The sequence below is a fragment of the Schistocerca cancellata genome, chromosome 8, assembly GCF_023864275.1.
Source record: "Schistocerca cancellata isolate TAMUIC-IGC-003103 chromosome 8, iqSchCanc2.1, whole genome shotgun sequence".
NCBI classification, from domain to species: domain Eukaryota; kingdom Metazoa; phylum Arthropoda; class Insecta; order Orthoptera; family Acrididae; genus Schistocerca; species Schistocerca cancellata.
In genome coordinates this window covers 229,684,745-229,705,616 of record NC_064633.1, presented here as the reverse complement: position 1 = coordinate 229,705,616, position 20,872 = coordinate 229,684,745, and the positions used below count along the sequence as shown (strand labels likewise).

Sequence of the window (20,872 nt, the reverse complement as noted above, 5' to 3'; positions counted from 1 at the left end):
TGATTGTGTGACTGTCCCATTCTATACCTGGTAGATTGAAGTCTCCCCCTATTACAATAGTATGATCACGAAACTTCTTCACGACGTTCTGCAGGTTCTCTCTGAGGCGCTCAACTACTACGGTTGCTGATGCAGGTGGTCTATAGAAGCATCCGACTATCATATCTGACCCACCTTTGATACTTAGCTTAACCCAGATTATTTCACATTCGCATTCGCTAATAACTTCACTGGATATTATTGAATTCTTTACTGCTATAAATACTCCTCCACCATTGGCGTTTATCCTATCCTTGCGGTATATATTCCATTCTGTGTCTAGGATTTCGTTACTGTTCACTTCCGGTTTTAACCAACTTTCCGTTCCTAATACTATATGCGCACTATTTCCTTCAATAAGAGATACTAATTCAGGAACCTTGCCCTGGATACGCCTGCAGTTTACCAATATTACGTTAACTTTTCCTGTTTTTGGTCTCTGAGGACGGACGTTCTTTATCAACGATGATAATGTCCTCTCTGGTAAGCCGTCAGGTATTTTATCGTTTCGCCCAAGGGGGGGTCCCTCTAACCTAAAAAACCCCCGTGTGCACGCCACACGTACTCTGCTACCCTAGTAGCTGCTTCCGGTGTGTAGTGCACGCCTGACCTGTCTAGGGGGGCCCTACAGTTCTCCACCCAATAACGGAGGTCGATGAATTTGCAACCATTATAGTCGCAGAGTCGTCTGAGCCTCTGGTTTAGACCCTCCACACGGCTCCAAACCAGAGGACCGCGATCGACTCTGGGCACTATGCTGCAGATATTAAGCTCAGCTTGCACTCCGCGTGCGATGCTGGTTGTCTTCACCAAATCAGCCAGCCGCCGGAAGGAACCAAGGATGGCCTCAGAACCCAAGCGGCAGGCGTCATTCGTTCCGACATGTGCTACTATCTGCAGCCGGTCACACCCAGTGCGTTCAATAGCTGCCGGAAGGGCCTCCTCCACATTACGGACGAGACCCCCCGGCAGGCACACCGAGTGCACACTGGCATTCTTCCCCGACCTACCCGCTATTTTCCTGAGGGGCTCCATAACCCGCCTAACGTTGGAGCTCCCTATAACTAATAGGCCCGCCCTCTGTGACTGTCGGGACCTTGCCGGAGAATCGGCCACTGGCCCAACAGGCGAGGCATCCTGTGGTGGCTCGGAAACGATGTCATCACCACTAGGAAGCACCCCGTACCTGTTGGAAAGGGGTAAGGCAGCTGCCACGCGGCCAGATCCCACCTTCGCCTTTCGGCCAGGCACGCGCGAGCCCACCACTGTCCGCCATTCACCCTGGAGTGATGGCTGACCGGTAAGATGCTCACTGCCGGAAGACGCAGCGACATCAGGGGTTCCATGTGATTCCAAGGCCACCGAAGTAGGCATAGGTCTCACCACAGTTGCCCCAACGCCACTACGAGCCGACGCCTGCGCCTCGAGCTCGATGAGCCTAACAGACAAAGCCTCCACCTGCCCCCGAAGAGTGGCCAATTCTCCTTGCGTCCGCTCACAACAACCACAGTCCCTACACATGACTATGTTTACCCTACCCTATACGGTGACAAATTCCCAAGATAATCTTCTGGTGAGCTACTCTGATAATCAAGAAACACTCACTGAAATACGAGACGCGAAAACTACGCTAGGTTTTCCCAGAAAAACTATTTAAAAGCTAAGCGCAGCAAATAAGTACAAAAACGCTTTATACAAACAGTACTCGCTGCTGCTGGTGCTCTCGCTCTGGCTGTCACAAGACAACTGCTGATTCAAGTGACTAGTGGCTAACGGCCGCGAAACAAACAAAGACGGTTTTAGGGCGCTTTCTATTCTAAACGATCAAGAAAACACTAAGAAATCTAACACGAAAACTACGTAAAGTTTTATCAAGAACTGTTAGTTACTATGCAGAGCAGATAAACACAAATAGAATCCCTTCCTTAGTGGAAGGTCGTAAACAAAATGCAAAATAAACGCTTTATACAAACAGTACTCGCTGCTGCTGGTGCTCTCGCTCTGGCTGTCACAAGACAACAATAGTCAGACATCTATCCATACCATCACACAGGAATTCCAAACTGCATCAGGATCCACTGCAAGTACAATGACTGTTAGGCGGGAGGTGCGAAACTTGGATTTCATGATCGAGCGGCTGCTCATAAGCCACACATTAAGCCGGTAAATGCCAAACAATGCCTCGCTTGGTGTAGGGAGCGTTAACATTGAACTATTGAACAGTGGAAAAACGTCGTGTGGAGTGACGAATCATGGTACACAATGTGGTGATCCGACGGCAGGGTGTGGGTATGGCAAATGCCCGGTGAACATCTTCTACTGGCGTGTGTAGTGCCTACAGTAAAATTCGGAGGCGGTGGTGTTAGGGGGTGCTCGTGTTTTTCATTGAGGGGGCTTGCACCTCTTGTTGTTTTGCGTGGCACTATCACAGCACAGGCCTACATTGATGTTTTAAGCACCTTCTTGTTTCTCAGTGTTGAAGAGCAATTCGGGGATGGCGATTGCATCTTTCAACGCGATCGAGCGCCTGTCCATAGTGCACGGTCTGTGGCGGAGTGGTTACACGACAATAACATTCCTGTAATGTACTGGCCTGTACAGAGTCCTGACCTGTATCTTATAGAACACCTTTGGGATGTTTTGGATGCCGACTTCGTGCTAGTCCTCACCGACCCTCATCGATACCTCTCCTCAGTGCAGCACTTTGTGAAGAATGGGCTGCCATTCCCCAAGAAACCTTCCAGCACCTGACTGAACGTATGCCTGCGAGGGTGGTTAAAATGGCTCTAAGCACTATGGGATTTAACATCTGAGGTCATCAGTCCCCTAGACTTAGAACTACTTATACCCAACTAACCTAAGGACATCACACACATCCATGGCCGAGGCAGGACTCGAACCTGCGACCGTAGCAGAAGCGCGGTTCCGGACTGAAGCGCCTAGAACCGCTCGGCCACACCTGCCGGCTGCGAGGGTGGAAGCTGTCAACAAGGCTAAGGGTGAGCCAACACCATATTGAGTTCCTGCATTACCGATGGAGGGCTTCACGAACTTTTGAGTCATTTTCAGTCAGGTGTCCGGATATTTTTGATCACATAGTATATAAATACCTAAATGTGATTTCATAAGACTTGATGCTTCTATGTACGCAAAATATTAATAAAAAGATAGGTTTAACAACTGTAAATTGCTTTACAAAGATTTGTTTTGTCTAACTTAGGGTGAGTTTGACGTAAGGTTCAAAATGGTTCAAATGGCTCTGAGCACTGTGGGACTTAACATCTTCGGTCATCAGACCCCTAGAACTTAGAACTACTTAAACCTAACTAACCTAAGGACATCACACACATCCATGCCCGAGGCAGGATTCGAACCTGCGACCATAGCAGTCACACGGTTCCAGACTGTAGCGCCTAGAACCGCTCGGCCACTCCGGCCGGCTTGACGTAAGGTATTTGGTAGCAACTCTTATTATATGCCTGAACTTGCTGCAACTCTACTTTATAATTTCTGTAAAGTGCAGTGACTTCCCTCCTTTATAAATAAGCATTGCTGTGCAACCGGTAGGTGGTTAGAAAATTTTTCTATTAACAAAGATATAAAAGTGGGTGAGAAGTATAAAAAGGTTTACTACCACTGGCTCACACCAACCGTGCCATTGTTTTCCTACGTTAGTCCCATTCCACTGCTTCTATCAGAGGGCACGTACGCACGCACGCACACACACACACACACACACACACACACACACACACACACACACACTCATCTCTCCTCCCCCACCCCACTCATAAACATAATTCTCATTAAAATATCCCACCACTATCACCTTTAACAATTATGAATTCAGTTCATATCATTTATTCTCGATAAACTGCGGAAATAGGCCTTTTTTATCTTTTTAAAAACTTATCCAGATGTTTTAATGTTTAATCTTAACACTTTTTCTAAACAATCTAAAACTATTTGCATATACTTTAAAATACTGTGGATAAAGACTAGGTGCCATTATGCAAGCGCATCACCCCAATCGTGTGGTGCGATGGATATGAAACTACGAAAAAAGGTGTTCTTTGGGTCTGTTATGCATTATGCTGTAATTCTCGGTGACAAATATACATTTTCTAGTCCTGCAAACAATTTTATACTCAAGGAATCTACGATAAATTGTTGTCAAGAGATGAGTTAACTGACCTTCAAATCTCATATGAAACCTGGCAGGAATACGTATTGTTCATTTTTTTCAGTGGTACGATACAGCAAATGATTGATTTTTATTTACGAAGGGCCATTTGTAAATGAAGTTAAGCGTCTCGGTTTTCGTTTTGATTTTACCTGTATTGACTATAATTTTGCTCTGCTGATGGCGTTAACGCGTGAACAAATTTTATCAGGTTTTGGCAATTGACCTGAGATAGTATGTCACTGGTTGTTTCGTCCATTAGGGCCTACCAATTTAGTAGCGAAGTCTGTTTCAATTAACATCTGCCACTCTGCAGATAAATACTTAGTTTACTACAAGCATTTCCAACATACCATGTTATGATAATTGACGGTGGGTATATTATATATCACATCCCCTCCTCCCCCATTCACACCACTACCCTATGCCCATTACAAATGGGATGTTTGGGGAGAACGACTGTCGGTAAACATTTGTCTAATTTATGTGATTTTCAAAAATGGTTCAAATGGCTCTGAGCACTATGGGACTTAACATCTGAGGTCATCAGTCACCTAGAACTTAGAACTACTTAAACCTAACTAACCTAAGGACATCACACACATCCATGCCCGAGTCAGGATTCGAACCTGCGACCATAGCGATAGCGTGGTTCCAGACTGAAGCGCCTAGAACCGCTCGGCCACTACGGTCGGCTATGTGATTTTCCTTCATAATCACGTCGTGCGTCGCCTGAGGGAAGAAGTGACACGTTGCATGTCTTTCTTGGAACGCGTGCTCTCAGAATTTACCGGAAGCCTCTGCAATAATTCACAGTGCTTCTTGTAGAGTGCTATCGCTACTCAATTGATAAACCCCGTGAACGACTAAACTAATCTATGACGGAACTCACAGATATTCGTTGATCTTCATCTCCCTCATTTATTTACTTGGTATGTGTCAAGAAACGACGAGTAATAGTTTTTTTTTTTTAAATATAAAAAGGAGATATTGAGTATTGTTTGGATAACGAAGAGAGGTCTAAATCTGCGGTACCGACAATTATTGTTCTGCGTTCAGTAACTTCATCAGGATTATTAGGTGGAGGTGAACGAGAACGATCTGTTATGGCATATATACCAAAATACCCGTAGTCTCTACGTTCTGGTATGTTTACTAATGGGTACTACCTATTACCTGACATTAAACTGACTTTTTCAGAAAAGAAGGCTATACTACTTTCCCCGGTTATTTGACCCTCAATTAATTCTCGACGAATGCATAAGATCCGTTAATTTAAAGTATACTGTTCAGCAATATTATCTGCGAATTATGTACTTTCCCCTGTCGGCTTCATACAACCTCACTCCCTCGTGCCTCGTCACCAACAGAGCTGCTGGAGTGTTGCTACGCCCCACCACGGCGCGGCAGCACAAGCGCGAGGAGAGTGAGTGTCTGGCTCGTCACGTGACCGGGCTCAGTTTGCAGTATGGCAGCTGAAGACGGGAGGAGTGGACCGCTGCTCCGGGTAGCCCCGCCTTTTGCACTCGTTAATACGTGACTGCGGCCACCGAACGAACGAAGCGCAGTAATACGAGTATTGAGCCTCCGTATAACAAAGCTCACGCAAATAAGTGACTTTTGTACGTTCATCCATAGAATTCGGGTTACCAAAACGGATTTGCACTTTCGGGTCCCAGCCACCACCATCTTTTCCCAGTGCCTGCAAACTACTGACAATTTTTTTTACGCCCCTTCTTTGCTTTTACCTCACAGTTCTGCACGGAAGGCTTCTTCCGTTGCGACATAAGCCGGTTCTCGTCGGTGGTGAGGCAAGATAGGGTGGTCGTCTGCCATCCATACTCCTACGCGCCGAGCCTTAATTCATCGGTACTTTTAAATCTGGTTTATTGATTCAAGGAATGCTGTTTGATCTCTGTTAAAACTGTAGTGAAAGTGTGATTTTGGTGACTTCTGTTTTCAGGGGTGTCGGCGTCCAAGGCGAAGGAAGTGAGTGCGTATGTGCAACGATATGTCACTATCCTAAGGTGAATGACATGCAGCAAGGATTGATGAGATAGGTACATACATACTTTAAGTTTTTGCGCGTCAAAGCACTGTATAATACAACGAAAACTAATGCTCTAAGTTTATCGACGTTCAGTTTTACATGTTCCGCGAGATGCAGTTGGTCGAGAGCGAACTAGCGCAGCGTACATGATTACGGTATACTGCAGAGACAAATAAAAATTATTATTGTGCCGTGACGAGCACTGAATGTGATTAAGAATTATGATCATACATCACGAGAAATAATGGTTTATAAATAGAAAGGTTTAGTAATCTTTTTTATCCTTAATTGTGTGGATGTTCGTCTGTGGGCACATAGTATAAACAAAATGCTGTATGTCAGTGTTAGCCGGCTTTGTATTACACACAAAATGATACGTAACTACTATTATCATCTGAAGGCCAATGATAGATGTACAATGAGTCCGTTAACAACGCGGCAAAGATGCAAATGAGAAACAGGATGAATTCTCGTCATTGCACGCAACAGCGTTTTTAAATGCAGCTATAATTCAAAAATATTTGCTTACTGTATAAACCCGCAGAATGCTTATAATAACACGATGGACGGAATCTTCTGGCCCCAGTTTGAATCTAAAAGTGTGCAAGCAATAGCGTATTCAGTTTCGAAACTGTGACCATTAAAACTTCCAAAACAATTGTGGTACCGGTACTGCGTGGCTTCTTCTCTAAGCCAACCATTTTGACGTAAATGTTTTCAAGAACCAGAAATTCATTGACGAATACCATGATTCATAATTAACACATATGATAACAGGTTTCAAGAACAGAACGTCAAAATCCAGTGGTCTTTTTTTATTGTTTTATTTTCAACTTTCATATGATCTGAACTCATATTACGAATAGATTCTTGCATACTGATCTTTATTTCACTGTAGCATATGTGCCCATATTGATAATTTGTGATGCACGTAGGTTAGTCTGCTTGTCGTTCATGAATGTTTGATTCCTTCTTTTATACGGAAACAGCACCAGTTGGAAGCAGAGATGGTTTTTGACGTTGTATGCAGACGCTGTAAATTGCTTCAGACCAAAAACAGAAAATAAATCCATACAGAATGACCTGTCATAACTTGCTTAGAAAGTGTTTTCCAGTTTTCTTTTTCACAGAAAATCGTGTTTAATGTTAACGATATTCAGCAGTGACACTCTTTTACTAACTTGATTCACTTTCACAAGCGGCAAACTTCATTAGCTTATCATTTGAAAAGTCGGTCAATTTCGAATTGTATTTTGAGTACTAATAGATGGAAATTTTCTCTTCTCCACAACGTGCAGCATTTGCATTTTTATATGTTGGCGCTGTTGTACGACAGGGAGAAAATCATTTCGTGTTTCTAAACACTGTAAACTACCGGTGAAATGCATTGCGCGCATTATGATGTGTAGCGCGTAACAGCGCCTTATGTGTCAATGAATACCTGAGTACGTAACATTGTTAATACATCCGTTTATAAATGACAGTAGTTCAAAAGAAAAACGACCTATTGCGTGGTGCCCATTAGGTTTTTATTTTATTTATTTTGTATTTATCTTGTGCACCCAGACGCGTTTGTCTTAGTTACAAGGCACCTTGAGTGGTTGTCAGATCAGCGTCTGATTCATTATTTGTAACCCAAACAGCTTTCGCTCATGTGGCAAAACACGTTGGAAGACTACAGTTTTCCGTTTGATCCCTGTTACCAAAATTTAGCACTTTTTGAAAAAGTGCGCTGAGCAAAAGAAAAACTGTAGCCTTTCAATCAATTTGCCACATGAGAGAGAGCTGTTTGGCTTACAAATAACGAATCAGACGTAGATCTGACACCCACTGAAGATGCCTTGCAACTAAAGCAAAACATGTCTTAGTGCGCAAGATAAAAAAACTGGATGTGCAGCATGCGAATGAGGTTTTCTTTTGAACTACTGTAATTTAGATATAATTGCTGCGAAAACGGCCACCACAACGAACTTTTTACATTCGTTTATACTTGCCAGTGTCAGTATTCATTAGTTCTTGTTGGAAACCCTGTTTAATTACAGGTAATGTAGGCGTAAACATTTTTTATTGAAAGAGGAAGGAAGCATATAATTCCGCATCAGCTTTTCTGCCATTTCAACTCTTCTTGCAGCTAATGTTAGAATTTGTCACTGGACGTTTTTCAAGTAAATCATAGCTTATTTCACAGCATAGCCCAGTTTGGGATCTGAAAATAACATGAAAGTTTTCATATATCATCTATAAAATATTAACTGCTTGCAATATTACAAATTGTAAGTTTTGCTTTCATGGTGTAAGTTTGTGTACCTTCATATTTGGAAGGACATAACCTATGTAATGGTGTATTAATTTCCTGTTTCTTTCAAAACATTCATTGACAAAGGAAAATCTTCTGACTGAAAATGAGTGATATCCCCCACACGAGTTTCAGTAAATGTGTTGCTGATTATTGTAATTGAAGTAAAGTGGAACACAGATAATCAAAAGGAAGATTAGTGTTTAATGTCCTGTTGATATGGAGGTTATTAGAGATGGACAAGTAAATAATCACTGAGGCCCTTTGTATGATTTTGTAGTGTAAAGCTGTTAATCGTAGGCATGTACCCAAAAATAATTTGTCATTTGTTTCACCCATGAATTTTCTGTGAAATCAGAAGTAGTTCATTTCAATATGTGAGACATCTTTAGTGTCATTGGAGGCTGTTACTCTGATAAATATGATTGTTATTAAATGTAATCATTGCAACCTTTTCTGTTGACCTTGATCCTTTTATTTATTAAGCTACTGTGTGTCCAGTGCATTGCATAGCTCTTTTGAAATAGAATGCAAAAAATTGTGAGGTTATTACTGTATGGTTATTTGTGGTATATTAACACACAGCCTTCATATCAGTAATGTTAAACATTAAAATGAATAATTTTTGTCAAGTTACCTTCCATTAGGAATGTGGATGCACTCAACAACTATTTATATGACTTTCAAGTGATAGAGCACAGCAACCAGTCATCCATTTCTTTCAACTTTTTGTTAGGCAAATCTAGATTTTGGCCAGTGCCTAGCTAGTATCAATGCAATATTTCATAGTATCAATGCATGTCCTATTACGTCAGTCCCCTGTTGTTCTGGCTTCTGTCACAGTTTGTTCAAGGCTACTGTAGTATACAGTAATTAGTTGATTGTTCATTCATCCACAGATATTTTCACGGTTATATTAGATTTGCCAGCTAAAAGTTATTCATTCAAAAAAACTTACAGGAATGCAGCCGGGTAACGTAATCAACAACCACACACACCGGGAGAAACTCAGATCTCCCAAATCTTACGCTACGTACCTAACCGTTCACTGTGTTAGCAATTAATCATTTACCACACAGTATGTTTTATTGTAGTATAATTTAACTTTCTTTTTAGAAAATGTATTGGTTTTAGTCACCTCTCTAATCTCTTTTGGCAGTTTACTTTAGGATTTAGATTCTGTGGTGGAAAATATTTGTTTGAGCTTTCAGTTTTCTTCTTTTTTTTCCTTTCTTTTAGTAAGTGTAAATTATGTGCAGTGAAATGTAGTAATTACTAAAATTTTTATATTGTGCACCTAATGGACAGGTGGATATACTCAGATGGTTGTTAAAATTGCCAATCCTTTGAACAGATTTCTCCAATGGGTCCTATTATTTTTAGTTAGTCTTATGATACTTTTCTATAGTTTTAAAACTGTGTCCACATATTGCAGATTTCATCTCAAAAATGGTTCCATTTCTAATAGTAGTGAGTACATAATTAACTATGAAACACTTGCTGTTACACACTGATAACCGACTTGAGGCCTAACGTGCTAGTAATATTCTCTTTGCTGTTGTCTGTGTATTCTCGATCTAAATTACTGCAGAATCTGTTTTAGTTTGACACTATTAATTATGCCTGCTCTCCTGAAATTTTGCTGTTGTAGTTTATTACATATTGGTGACTTTTAAATGTATGAGGGTTTCATTTGCTTCCACTGTCATTTTTTCCCCCTCAACTCTGTGATTACAATTTTCTTTTCATTGACAAAAATAGCTGCTTTGTTTTCTCATGCATAGCGTTGATATTTATCAATGACAATACTGTTCTTTAGAACTGACAAGCACTTCACAGAAAATGTTTGTCAATTTGAGACCTATACTATCATTAATCACTTGTCCTGTTTTCCAGATATGGTCAGAGCCAGTCATTTGCTATGCCACCTGTTCTTAATGATATAATTTTATTTGAAAAATTAGGTCAACAGTTTCAAAATCTTAGGATAGATGTAAAAATATGCCTGTGACCACATCATCATCATCCACTGCTGGAAGAGGCATTCTCTCAGCTTCTCCTTACATTGCAGTTGCACATTGTGCCTGCATGTTCTCTACTGCCATCTGTTTCATTAGGTCATTGCCTTGGATCATTTTGTATACTCCAGTGAGGTACTGGTTTGATCCATCTATAGCTGATTTGGCAGGTTATATGTCCTGGCCACATCCATTTCATTTTCTTAATGGTCGTAACTACTTCACTGTAGTCTGTCGCCTAATTTGTTTGTTTGTTTTCGTGTTGTCCTATTATTCCAAACCCAAATGTCTCCATTGCTCATTGAGCAACTCTCAGTTTTTTAATGATTTTTGTGTTAAAGATTTTACCTGCCTCAGTTTAAAACTGCACAATACTGACTGTAAAATATCCACATAATATATGTTGGAAGCTTCATTCTAACAGTGTATTTAGCTGAGAGCACCCCAAACCATTTTTGTTATTCTATTTAAGTTATTTATTTATTTCTTTATTTGTTTCACTGTCTATCCATTTGTTCTGACTGCTTTAACTGCAGAAGCTCAATACATTTTGTGATGTACTTGTTAATTTATGCAATTTCTTTACTTGTGTTAGTGACACATTTCTGTCTTATTGTAACAGATTTTCAATCTTACTATAGGAAGCTGTGGCAGTCATTCTTGAAGTTTATCTGAATTAGAGACAAACTGTATCATGCCACACAGCAGGAAAAATTACTCACTTTTCACTTGTTAAGTTGGTAGATACACAAGTATAGTTGAAATTGTTCAGCATATTTAAGAATTAAACTATTTTGCAGTTCATCCCCTTCCTATCGCACCACAAGTTTTCGGGATGCTGTTAGTACCCTGTGGTATTTTTTCACTTATAAAGTCATAAGTATACCAAGTTTAACTGAAATTGCTCCAGGGATTCCAATGTTATGCTTGAGCAAACCTACATCCACCTGCGTAATCCATTTTAATGCATGTAAATCAGTTTTGGCAATGTTTCTGTAACTTAGTTCTGTGTGGTGAATAGCATCATTGTATTTGTATTGGCTGCATAATTTTTCCAGAATGAACAGTTGCTTATGAAAATTTTCGTTGAAACTTCTTTCTAGCTGCAAGATATTAGGCTATGCATGAATTTGCAGCATATTGCACATGAAAAATTAGTCCACAACTTGTCTCTCAATTGAAATAAATGGTTCTAGCCTCATCATAAGTTACATTGAGAAGTATCTGTTTTTTTATCTCATGTTAGTGACTAATTTCCAACACCTGTGTCCATTTTCAAATCACCCATGCTGTAAGTGTGACAAATACAGGTAATAGCCCATGTACAGAAACTGCCCCTGCAGTACTCAAAGCAAGTACTTAACAACAGCAAGTTACATCACATAGGACAGACATTAGAGAACTCTCTAATGTCCGACCTGTGTGGTGTCATTTGGCTGTTGTTAAGACAGTCATGTACCACTCTGATTGATGCAGGGGCAGTTTCTGTATGTGGGTTGTCACCTCTATTTGTCACGCTTACATCACAGATGGTTTGGAAATGGATACAGGTGTCCGAAACTTGTCATCATGAAAAAATAAAAAATAGATATTTGTCACTGCAACTTATGACGAAGCTACAACCGTTTATTCCAATTATTAAGTTATGTTTTTGTTTGTTTTTCTCTGTTTTGTAACCTTTCAGAGAGCTTTACCGTTGTTTCCAGAATTATTTCATCATTTCAGGATTTTCATGGTAAACTGTATCCTTCTGTAATTCAACAAAAGTTTAGAAAGTCTAGCTAACGACATGGGTTTTTTAATGGAACCAAAATATTTAAGAAGCTCAATCACTCCCTTATATCTGCTACTGTCCATTTGTTTATCCTGCACTGTGCTATTTTCATAGGGGATTCATTTTTAATGGTGTAGAGAACCTGGAAAAACTTGATGTTTACATTGCTTTCTGCATATATATGTACGTCCTTCCAAAAATAATACTTTTGAAATATTCTTCATTCTAATATTGAAGAAGGCCTTGTGTTGACATGCAGTTTTATTTTATAGAAACCAGTCCTTACTTTTGTTATTTGGTGAGATCCTTACAGGTACACCTGTGTTCCTTCTATTTAGGCCTAGTTGTAACCATATGGTCAGTTATTCATGTTGTGCTTTTTATCTGGTAGATAGAGTATCTATCACGCAGAGGTAAGCTGGTTCGAATCCTGGTAATGGGTGAAATTTTCACTGCCAGTATTTGGCGGGTACGGGGAGAAGAGGTGGTGGTATAATCTTTATTACCAGTCTTTGCAGCAATGCCCTGTATTAAATTCCAAACATCTCCACAGTGTCTCATGAAGTGAGGGCATATGACACTGTTGGTGGTGATAGGTCTGTCAAATGAGTATGAGTATGTTAAGCTCGGCAGTGCCCTTGGTGCTTTTCAAGAGAAATAAGCCGTGTGCTGGCATTGAGTTCTATAACAAAAAACATGACACTGACACCTCCCCCCCCCCCCCCCCCCCCGCACCCCCACCCACACACCAATTACGTGGCTGAACCTGTCCTTCAGGCTCTCCCAGCCATGAGGCCTACTGTCTATTGAAGCTGAATTTTATTTTTGCCAAACATATTTCTTGTAGGCATCTTCAGTGACGTACAAAGAAAGTAAAAGTAATAATTTATTGCATGACTATAAATATTTTGCTTTGAGACTTGCAGCATTTTATTGCAACACCTTTAGACTAACTTAACATTCTCATTATTTAGAGTATAAGTCACCTATGTTTCATGGAGACACATACAGCTTTACTTTCAGAATTGGTGGTTGTATAAAGTGATAGGGTTAAGTGTGGTGCAAGCTGTATGGTATAATGGTAAAAGTAACAGCTGCTTCTGAAACTGTTGAGAGGTATGTTATTTTCGTTATAGCTTAAAATCTGGCCATAGAGGTTCAACTAGTGGTCGTCAGACTCTAGTCCCATTAAAGAGAGATGGTCTTAAGTTGCAGTCATTCTGTATTTCATCACACGTTTTAAGCTGATGCTCATTGGACTGTAAAATGCTTTAAGGATGTGCAGCAAATAATTTTGTTAAAGTTTGTTTAGTTGACATAATTTCCTTAAAACCATGGGGGCCTGTATTTCTAAGTTCCATAAAGCACATACTTCTTTCTTTTTCTAAGGGAGAGAGAGAGAGAGAAAACGTATTTCTCAAAGATTTGAGATGAACAAATTTAAAATCTAGAGATTTATTTTCTTTTTGTTTTCCCACTGTTTAGTTGCTTGCAATCTTGCTGATGCTATATCTGGTTCACTCGGGTAAACCTGTGGTTTTTCTGACCACTTAGTTTGAAACATTACAGATGAATTCTGCATTTTTACCCTCGCACACCCACCCACACACACACACACACACACACACACACACACACACACGCACACACAGACATTATTTGATGCATATTAGACACCACTTCATATGATTATTAGGCTCTTGTTTTCTTCTAGTTAGGGAAAGATTGCTAGTTGCTTCTGTGTACATTCATCTCTTACTTGTCTTGCCATTATGATCTCTCCACGAAATATAAAAACACCAATTTCTGCTTAAGTTTCCTGGGCATATAGTTGTAACAGCCTTGCCAGAAATCTCTTAATTTCTTCAGCTTTATTTGCACCAAAGCAATTTGAAACTTACTCTGTCTCTGAATGAAATGGTAGAGATATCTTGTGATAAATCACTGCACCTTCAAAAAATAAACAGAGGACTGAAAAAGTGATGATCCAACACTCCAGATGTTACCGCAATTTCACTGAGTGTGTCTATTTTATCTGTGGGCATAGATACTGTGTAGCTTTTGTTGAGTGGGATGAGCCTTGTTTGTTTATTATGTACAGGCTTTCACCATTGACTGTACAAATTTCACGAGCATTGCTTCTTTCTATTTGTTGTCATAAAATCTCTCTCTCTCTCTCTCTCTCTCTCTCTCTCTCTCTCTCTCTCTCTCTCACACACACACACACACACACACACACACACACACACACAGACACAGGTTTGGGGGGGGGGGGGGGAGTGAGACAGAGACTTCAAATTTTTTATGTGAAACATAGTCTTCCTTTCTGAGCTGAAAGTCATTGACAGATATGTTTAGATGCTTGGCAGAATAATGGAGTACACAAACTTTTTTTTTTCCTCAGCAAGAAACTTCACAATTGTTGTAGCTGTGTGAGTGTGTACTCTGTTACAACAGAGACTGAAGTTTTGGAATACTGAAAGTATGTTACTCAAGATTCAATATTTGAGCCATCCCTGAGGCAGAACCAAGCTACTTTGCTCCTCCAGAAGAAGTCAATATGAAGTCTGCTTTCAGAAGGACAAAAAGTATTTTGATCTTAATATTATAATGTTTGGTTCTAACTACATTTTTTATCTAATGATATCATTCTGAAAACATAATATCACCAGGCACAGTTTTTTTGTAATCATTCATATTTGTGTACCTCAAATGTGATAATTTTACACAGGTTTTGAGGTTTCCCTCTGTAACTCCTTCAGCATGCGACTTATCAAACCATTTCTCTCTCCCCCTCCCCCCTCACCCTCCCTGTGACAGAATTTGTCACCCAACAACTATAGTATAGGCTGTTTCATGTACGATGCAAGCGTCGCCTCTGGTGTTGCATGGGAACCGATATACCATTAGGCAGGCAGCAATTATCAAATGACATTTCATGCAGTTTCTTAGACAGTGTTGCAGGTGGCATTTTGGTTCTAATCAAGAATAAACTAGAGAAATACAAGCGGCTATGGAAAGATGTCTGAAAAATTTGGTCTGTGAGAAGCATCACACACAAACACACACACACACACACACACACACACACAGAGAGAGAGAGAGAGAGAGAGAGAGAGAGAGAGAACATGATGCACACCTCATGCCAGTTGCATTCCGGTCTTAGCTGATGAAGATGGCAGTTTTTTGCTTTAGCTGAATGCATAATGTGTAACAATCTTTTTGTTGTGCCTGTCTGCAACTCACCATGTCATCTTTGCGGTGAGTAGGAATCTGCATTTTCCTGATATTTTTGAAACCTTATAAAGAGTGGGTAATGCATCAACTGACAATTTCAGGTGCTGTTGCTAGACATCAGTACTGCAACTGACTATTGAAGTCTGTATATGTGGAGAGACTTAGCCTGAAATGCTCCTTTCCTCTCATGATGTGTGGCTGCTTTTATTGGGGTACTGTAGCTGATGTGAACTCACAGAACAGTTAGTGCTGAATTTCTGAAAATTGTGTTGATTGAGTGTTCCGTCAGTTCATTGTAAAATGTATCATACATTGCTGGGTACTGGGTGCTAATGTAATACACAAACAGTCGTTTGTAAAATAAAATAATAAATATTGTAAACTGTTACATCAATGTCATGTGTGTTTTCATTCATGATGTAAATTCTGAAAATCCTCATCAGTTGTATAAAAAGCATCTGCCTGATGCGATGTGCAACATTAATTATTGGATTGTTATTCACTAAAGTGTGACTTCTAGTAGGTAGATAAACAGTACATCAGATATTTTTCCGCAGCACCAACAAAAAGTCCTATAGTTAGTGCCTGAAGAAACTATTCTGTCATCAAAAAGTACCTTGTAACAATAGATGAACGACCCTCTCATGAAAACCACCTTGAAAACTGTTGGTAATGTGTGCTGCGTGCATCTGTTTGTTTAAAGAATATCTGGAACTTTACTGTCAGTTTTCCCCATTGGTATATAATGCACATAAAATATTTCTTTCTCTACAGTATCCTCAACAAATTGAATGGAAAAGGAAATGAAAGGAATTGAATTAATACCTTTTAATTTATGGTTTTAAAATCCTCCTGATCTTATTACTGGTCTTCAGGGTAAGAGGCTTGTACCAAAGCAGAAATAAAACTGAAAAGTTTGATTTGAATGATGCTATTTATACTATACATGACTTTCTGCTCAGGCATATTGTGTGTGTGTATGTGGGGGGGATTCTGGGGATGTGGTTGTGTGATTGTTGGCATGTGTGCATCTGACATTTAACTGTAGGTCCCCATGTAATTGACTAGGTGATGTTATTCTGGAGGCAAAGGGAGGTAAGGGGATAAGTCACCTAGTTGATCCTAACCTGTTAGTTGACTGTTTTGTATTTTGGTAGACAGTGGTGAAAATGAAAGATGGTGCAAAGATTGGCAAGCAGTTTAACAGAGAACTGAATGGTTGTCAAGGTTCTCTTTCAACTTCTTTTTGGTATGGTACTGCAAACACTACTACTACTACTACTAACACTTGTGGGTGTATTCATTTTTGAATGAGGCATTCTACCTATGCAATATCTATGCTGATAGACAGGAATGTGGCTTTTTGTTTCTTTTGTGAAATCACTTTTTGAAAAATAGTTTATAATATGTCTAATTGTCCAGAGTGGGTTTTGATCTTGGTGCTTGTCTGCTCAAATCATTTATTTGCACCTTTTAGCAGCTAGTTAATAAGAACCAAACAACTTGTCTAGATTTCTCCAGTTTGCCTAGCACAGTTTGGCACTAGAATTGCCTCTTCTTCATATGTTGCTCGATGCTGCATCATTGCTGTTAAATTTTTCGTTAGTTATTTTTTGGTTACAGATATTTGAAATTTCTTTATTTGTTTAGTCACCCAGGGATTATCCCACAATGATATGATATTTGTGACTGTAATATAATGAAAATAGGTAGCCCAAAATATACGTAAGCAAACAGGATATAAGTATGTTTTTATGGGGATAGGGCAGCACAAAGCTTTATATTCTACATAGGTTTGTGCTGTATAATTAATGAAAAAATTGAACATGAGCGAGAACGAATTGAATGCCAGACTGGGATTCAACTCCATAACTTTGCCTTCTGCAAGCAGTTCTCTTATCAGATGAGCAATACAGTCACAGCTGATGACCTCATCTTACAGCCCCCTTTCTTTCAGTAGCTCTCTCTTGTTTTCCTAATTTCTTTTTTATCTGTTGTTCACTGTTGACTTTAAGTTAAAGTAGTGTGTCTAAAATTGTTAGGAAAGAAAATTATTTCAACAGTATCTGTGCCATTAGTTTAGTGAGGAGATTTAATGATTTCATCAATTATTGATGTTGATCATATTGTGCTCTGTGACAGCTTTTTGTTAATTTCATTGAGAACCACCACAGATGTGTGAGGCACATTTATTACATCACAACCAGTTTCACTCAGCGTTTATCATCAGGAGACACTAAAAATTCACCAACAGCCTTTGTATCATCCTCACAAAATTGTGTCAGTCTCATGGTTCAGGAAGTCTAATTGTCTTACACTGGAACATGATTAAAACACAAATACTCTGTTGACTGCTTGGCACAAGCACATCCAGCAGTAAGTAGGATTTGCTGTTGGCTCTTTTTGTGTCATGCTGTCACTGGAATGTTTGTATGCTGCTCATGTTGCGAAATATGCCTTTAATGTTGTGTAAGACACTTAAGACTTCCTTATTGGCACAATTCTGTGAGTATGTTATGAAGGCTCTTGGCAAATTTTTAGTGTTACTGGATATGGTCATTGAAGGAAACCTGCTGTGATGTAGCAAATGTACCTAAATATATTTGTTACTGTGTTATATCACAATATGAATAATATGACAGGTCACACACTTTGTCAGAAATCTATGTGTCTGCCTCAGATTAGTGATGATTTGAAGAAAATTATGTATGCATTACACTTGTTGTAGAATAACAAGCAAAGCTGACGGATGCGGGAAAGCCTTAGGTTACGCTGTTCATTCTAATTGTGAAATTTCCCATTTAATTTAGGAACAAGTTTTACTCTTGCTATGTAAAGAATGTAGAGAAGTGGTCTTCACCATTTTAATCAATCAATTCAAGAAAGTAAGTACACGTTTAGAAACTGAGAGAAAGAGATAATAGTGAGAGATACATATACCCCTAGCTGACCATATTGTGCACTCCATAAGCCTGATGCAACTGTTATCACAGTGAATGGATTTTCTGTAATCACACTGTACACATCAGGAAAGTTTTTTAACAAACTCCATTGTCACTATTTTTATGCTAAGAATTCTCAGTACTGCAACAGTCACATTCCAGATGTTTGTGAGTTTCAAATACTTTTTATCAGCTTTTTCTATTAAACCTGTTATTGCTGGTTAATATTTGCCACAGTCAGTGGTTGTGCAGGTAGTTACACTTTGCAGAGATGTAGTAGTAGTCAGACTTCATACATTGTTTGTTTTATTTTGCAGTATTGCAAGATGGCAGTCAGGCATGCACTATCAGCAGTGCTGCTGCTTGTATGCCTTCTCTGCTATTATAACAGTTTACAATGCGGATTTGTTTTCGACGACATCAGTGCCATCAAGGATAACCGTGACCTTCGGCCTCAGACTCCTCTCCGCAACATCTTCTCCAATGACTTCTGGGGCACTCCTATACACAAGGTAAGTTTATACTTCGAGGACAGTTAGCTTTAGTTTGCGTATGACAGCAATGAGACAGCAAAAGCACAGAACCTTTGAGGAACAATTCAGTGAACCAAATGAACATTATGTAAGTATAAAATGTTTTGTAAGCAAGATGCTACTCATGTTCTTGAATGCCTGCCTGTAGCCTAACAGAGAGGTCTGGCAAATTGACAGTGAAATTGAGATTCATTTATTGAACATTCATTTTCATTCAGAAAAATGGAAAGTACAATTATATATTTGTAATGGGAAAAAATTGGTATGGTGTACTCTATTGCAATGGAAATGCTGATCCTTGCATCTGTATCTTGTGCTGATAAGTACTGTTCTACAAACAAATGTACTTAGCCACCAATAAAACTTAAGAGTCATCAAAAAGAAGTAGGGCCATCACATTTTCTCTGGCAATTAACTATGACTGTCCTCGCTGCAAATGCTTCTGTGAAATGTTCTCAGTAGGATCTGTGTAGTATTGTCCTTTATATTGACATCAGCAGAAATTTCTTGTCAAGTGTAAGTTATTTGATTCTCCTGAAATTTTTCTGCAGAAGTAATATTTGGAAAACTGAGAGCAAAATAAGTTATGAGTGAATCTCCATCTCCCTGAGCAACCACACATGGCAAGACATTGTAATATGCCATTTCAGGTGTCACTGTCCCTTTTTGATATTTCTGACATGATTCTGTGCTGAATCATACAATAAGTCTCACTATATCCTCTGAATATTTAACAGCAATACAGTTAACAAAGTGAAGTGTAAAACCTTCATGTCAAAATGGCAAAAATCTAAAATGGAGTCAGCACATTGATAAACTGATAGATAAGCTCAATTTTGGATATTTTGAACTAACAAATATCCCATTGTACTGTTCTGCTGACAAATTATGCCAATGTATTTTAGATTATTTCACCCCATGTTTCCATATGGAATTTTCTTTTGGGTCAAAGTAGGAAAGTCAATAAAGTACGTATTTCACAAGATCATGTAGGAAAATCATTTTTGAAGATTCTCTCTTCTGAGAATATTCACTCTCTTTATTAGTTGTACAAGCTTTCTTGATGTTCTGCAAAATATTGTTTATTTGATCACTTTCCTAAAAGGTGGAGTACACCCACATACAAGAGAGTTTATTCACAAGAAAAGATATCTAAACACAATACTTCTAAAAGCAGTGCAAGCTATCTTAAGTCCATATTCTCAAGTGAAGTCCAATTCAAGTCATATGAGAGTTTCATCTATTACAAATAGTCCACCAGAATAATACTGTAGGCACCATGACAGGCTTGGGGTGTGCAGTCCACTGCTCGCATGTACACTGGCTTAGGCAGGCCCCAAGCACCTTATATGCCAGAGTTTGGCATGATCCCATCAGAGGCCATGCCTAAGGATCAGTGCCACCTGAGTGATGGCACCAGAACAGTCAATAGTAATGTTGTGCCAGCTATTCAGTTTCCATGGTAACATCAGGTGGTGCCAGTATTTCACCCCCCCCCCTCCCCTTTCCCCCCTTTCCAAGCAATGCAACTGCCAGGGGAGAAGACAAAGATGGTGTATGTTGTGGAGGAGTTGCCACTGGAAATGGGGGTCAGTATCCATGCGCATCGCTATGCAGGGCTGAGACAGGACAAGGCATGATGGGAGATCAAGTCGCCATGGGACTAGAGGGTCTGCCAGAGGAGGGTGGGTGAGTGGCTGTTGACAATGATGGTGGAGGAGAAGTTTATCTCAGTGGTGCTGCAGAAGTCTGTGGGTGGAGGTCACTGTATGCAACAACTATCTGTGGTTGGTGGAGATC

The 20,872-nt window shown here is 39.6% G+C and overlaps 1 protein-coding gene across 1 annotated transcript in view; it reads left to right on the top strand.

Moving 5' to 3' along the window:
* Nucleotides 1–5,799: 5,799 nt before the first annotated feature.
* The window catches only part of LOC126094525 (protein O-mannosyl-transferase Tmtc3), a 115,613-nt gene continuing 100,540 nt past the window's right edge, over nucleotides 5,800–20,872 (top strand). The window contains exons 1-3 of the mRNA XM_049908941.1: nucleotides 5,800–6,091; nucleotides 6,186–6,282; nucleotides 18,857–19,051. Of these exons, the coding sequence (XP_049764898.1) occupies nucleotides 18,866–19,051 (186 nt within the window). The 5' untranslated portion in view covers nucleotides 5,800–6,091; nucleotides 6,186–6,282; nucleotides 18,857–18,865. The remainder of the gene's footprint in view (nucleotides 6,092–6,185; nucleotides 6,283–18,856; nucleotides 19,052–20,872) is intronic.